At 38.5% G+C, this 3,917-nt stretch overlaps 1 protein-coding gene across 1 annotated transcript; it reads left to right on the plus strand.

Moving 5' to 3' along the window:
* Window positions 1-1,474: 1,474 nt before the first annotated feature.
* Window positions 1,475-2,980, plus strand: LOC102419202 (tRNA methyltransferase 10 homolog C-like). The gene has a single exon (XM_006109211.3). The coding sequence runs from the start codon at window positions 1,483-1,485 to the stop codon at window positions 2,734-2,736; it is 1,254 nt and encodes a 417-aa protein (XP_006109273.1). The 5' UTR covers window positions 1,475-1,482; the 3' UTR covers window positions 2,737-2,980.
* The last annotated feature ends 937 nt before the right edge of the window (window positions 2,981-3,917 follow it).

A 3,917-nucleotide genomic window follows, 5' to 3' on the forward strand; every position in this document is an offset into this window, starting at 1 on the left:
GAGAGAGAGAAAGAAATGGGGTAGAAGAGAAGTGAATGGATTCAAGAAGTATTTAGAAAGTAAAATGAATGTAACACCAATAGATTTGATATGCTGTGTGTGAGAGAGGACAATAAGGAATGACTCCGTTTCTGGCTTCAGGAAGTAAATGGAAAGCGGTGTCCCTCCCTAAAACAGTGCGGGGAGAGCAGCAGATTGGGAAGGCAAAGCAGAGAGATTATTTCAGCTTGTTGCATTTGAGGTGTTTTCTGATTCATGGTGATTGAAGCCACAGAAATAAATCCAACCCCATAGAGAAAATGTTTAGATTGAAAAAAAAGGCTAAGGACAGAAATTAGAGGCACATCCACCTTTATTTATTTTTAAATATATATATTTTATTGATTATTTACAGAGGGAGAGGGATAGAGAGTTAAAAACATTAATCAGCTGCCTCCTGCACACCCCCTACTGGGGATGTGCCCGCAACCAAGGTACATGCCCTTGACCGGAATCGAACCTGGGACCCTTGAGTCCGCAGGCCAACGCTCTATGCGGACGCTCTATCCACTGAGCCAAACCGGTTAGAGCCACATCCACCTTTAAAGGGGGTGAGAGGATGAGGCATCTGAGCATCAGTGCATAGGTCAGAGGAAGGAGACTCAGGAGCATACAGAGTCACTAAAGGAAGAAAATTTTCAAATATTTTAGTTGCATTTTGTAAAAAGTTGAATTCCTTCTCCCCCCATTGCCACCCCCCCTTCAAATCTGGCACTAGTTTCACATCTTTAAGGGTCTTCATTGTCTTGTGGACCCCAGACCTATAGGATAAACTGTGGAGCTTATATATATTTTCCCTCAGTTTGGACATTTTGTTTGGCAGTAACATTATTTGCTGCAAAATAAAGTCTGGACTAGGGAAAGGCGGTTTGTTTGTTTTAAAATCAGTAGATCTCTTTATATTTCTGTTTTGAAATGTGAGAGCCTTGGTAGAGAAGCTCCCAAGTGCTTTTTTACCAGTTGTCATATTCTGTAACTTTTCTGCCCCTTGTTTTCACGTGTTGCTAATGGTACGGATCTTATGTTTGGGTCTGTACAGAGTGGGTGATCCACTCTGTATCGGGGTTAGTATAGAATGGAGAAGAATACAACATCATGACCTTAGCCACATTAGTGATATATAACTGTTACCTAGTAATATTGATTTTCTGGGCCCTGAAGGAACTTCAAAGTACCCTTTTGCCTAAAGCAATAGTGAAATTCATGTCTAAAATAAGAACCCAAATAAGTTTTACACTTTTGCTTAGTGAGTGATCATAGACTCTAGGCCACAGGAGTCTAGGAAAAATTAATGGTGCAGCAAATAAAGTTGTACTAAGATTCCACTTTGTGTTTCAGAAATTGATTGCATTTGAATGTCTCAAATTTATACTTGTAGTTAGAGGGTTTTTTTAATCTTTAACTTTTCATGACATTTTTCTTCTTTTATAGGGGTTTTCTTACATGCCTGTTTTCCTCAAAATGAGTATTGGTATCACCTTCATAAGACCTTTTGCCAGAGTTTTGGTGCCATTTACCCTTAATAGGAAGAGAAGGGTTTTATATTCAACGATTCTGCACAGACACATGTCTTCCAAAATACCAGCTGAATCCTATCCTAAAAAGGAAAATACATCACCTGAACAGCTGGAATTGGATGGGTGGAAAATTACAATGAAATCTAGTGTGCAAGAAGGTGTTTCAACAGTTTCAAGTGCCAAAGATGAAGATCCTGTAGCTGCCACTAGGGAATTAATTGAGATGTGGAGATTGCTTGGCAGGGAAGTACCAGAACACATCAGTGAAGAAGAGCTCAAAACCATTATGGAATGTGATTCTAAATCATCAAAAAAAAAATATTTAAAATATTTATATCTTAGGGAGAAAATGAAGAAAGCTAAGCAAATAAAAAAGGAAATGAAAGCAGCAGCAAGGGAAAAAGCAATACAAGACCAGCTGCTAGAAACCACTAACCAAGAAAAACAGCAAGACTTTCTATTTCTACGACTTTGGGATAGGAATATGGACATAGCAATGGGCTGGAAGGGTGCCCAGGCCATGCAGTTTGGACAACCTTTGGTTTTTGACATGGCTTATGATGATTATATGAAACCAAAAGAACTGCAGTATACTGTTTCTCAGCTTCTAGAAAGCGAAGGATGGAACAGAAGAGATGTCGATCCTTTCCATATTCATTTCTGCAATCTTAAACCAGATAGCCCTTTTCGTAGAGAGTTAATTAAACGTTATGGAGAAAAATGGAACAAATTGCTTTTAACAGCAACAGAAAAGTCTCACGTAGATTTATTTCCAAAGGACAGTATTATATATCTAACTGCAGATTCTCCCAATGTTATGACTACTTTCAAGCATGACAAAATTTATATAGTGGGATCTTTTGTTGATAAGAACATGCAGCCAGGCGCATCCCTAGCCAAGGCAAAACGGCTGAAACTGGCAACAGAATGCTTTCCATTAGATAAATATTTACAGTGGGACACTGGTACAAAAAATCTCACCATAGATCAAGTAACACGTATTTTGTTATGTCTGAAAAACACTGGTAGTTGGGAAGAGGCTCTGAAGTTTGTTCCTAAGAGAAAACATACAGGTTATCTGGAGATTTCTCAACATCCTCAAGAATTAGTCAACAGAATAAAAAAGACTATTAATTCATTTCCAAAAGGCTCTCTAAATAAATACACACCGAAAAAGTGACTTGAAAGAGAAGTATTTGATAGCTTAAGAAATAAATGGATTGGAAATACAGTTTGTTTGTTTCTTCCTGAATGGAATTCACTTGCTCTTTAAAGAGTTGTCTTTCCAAACAAGTATTGTATCTCTCCCCAATTTATTAAATATCTGCAAACTTTGGAAATATATTTTGTTTACATAAAAAGAATTTTAGAAAGTAAAAAGAGTTGCCCAAGTTTGTTGAGCCCAGTAAAACAGTTGTATCATTGGTATGGCTTTTTTATGAATACTTGCGTCTCAGGCTCTATTTTCCTTCTTAAATGTTCTTTTAGCCATGTTAACTGTTCTTTCATCAAAAATTGATAGAGGAGACCTTGTGGGTTTGCTCAGTGGTTAGAGTGTTGGCCCTCAAACTGAAAGGTCTTTGGTTCAATTCTGATCAAAGGCTCAGTCCCCAGCCTTGGTTGATGTCTCTCCCCCTCCCTTCCACTCTAAAAATCAATGGAAAAAATGTCCTCGAGTAAGAATTAACAAAAAAAAATTGATAGATTTCTAAACTTCACTTACAGAACATTTGGTACAATGCTGGGCATGTCATAAGCACTAAGGTATATTGTTTAACTGGATATTAAAAGGTTAAGCAATCCCTTGAATGTCAGGGATTTGGCTGTATAATGAAAAATGGGCCGGGCTGGCGTTACTCGTGGTTGAGCATCGACCTATGAACGAAGAGGTCACTGGTTCACAGGGCACATTCCCGGGTTGTGGGCTCAGTCCTCAGTGGGAGTCTTGCAGGAGGCAGCCAATCAATGTTTCTCATTGATGTTTCTTTATCCCTTGTCTTTCCCCTCTCTCTGAAATCAGTAAAAACATTTTAAAAAGAAAATGGGTTTGGGGGGCAGAAAACATTTCCTTTTAAAAGAAAAGGGCTTATTTGATACGTGTTACATACAGTAATTTGCTACTTTGGCGTATATGGCTTTCCTTTTGTAGGAAATAGTTCTTTTTCTCAGCCATGTGGTTGAATGGAAGTTGCCCTATTTTTATAAACCTGGCTCTCCTGGCCACAGCTGATCATCTCAAAGGAGACACCTCACTCAAGCTTAGAGATGGGCATCTGACTTTAAGATAGGCCAGTCACAACACTTTTCCAGGATTTTTGGACTTGAGAACTAAGACAGCCTGTGTTAGTTCCTTTCTGGTGG

The sequence above is a fragment of the Myotis lucifugus genome, unplaced genomic scaffold (assembly GCF_000147115.1).
Source record: "Myotis lucifugus unplaced genomic scaffold, Myoluc2.0 scaffold_7028, whole genome shotgun sequence".
NCBI classification, from domain to species: domain Eukaryota; kingdom Metazoa; phylum Chordata; class Mammalia; order Chiroptera; family Vespertilionidae; genus Myotis; species Myotis lucifugus.

Excerpts from the sequence above, each read along its gene's own strand:
- LOC102419202 (XM_006109211.3), top strand. The coding sequence starts at position 1,483 with ATGCCTGTTTTCCTCAAAATGAGTATTGGTATCACCTTCATAAGACCT.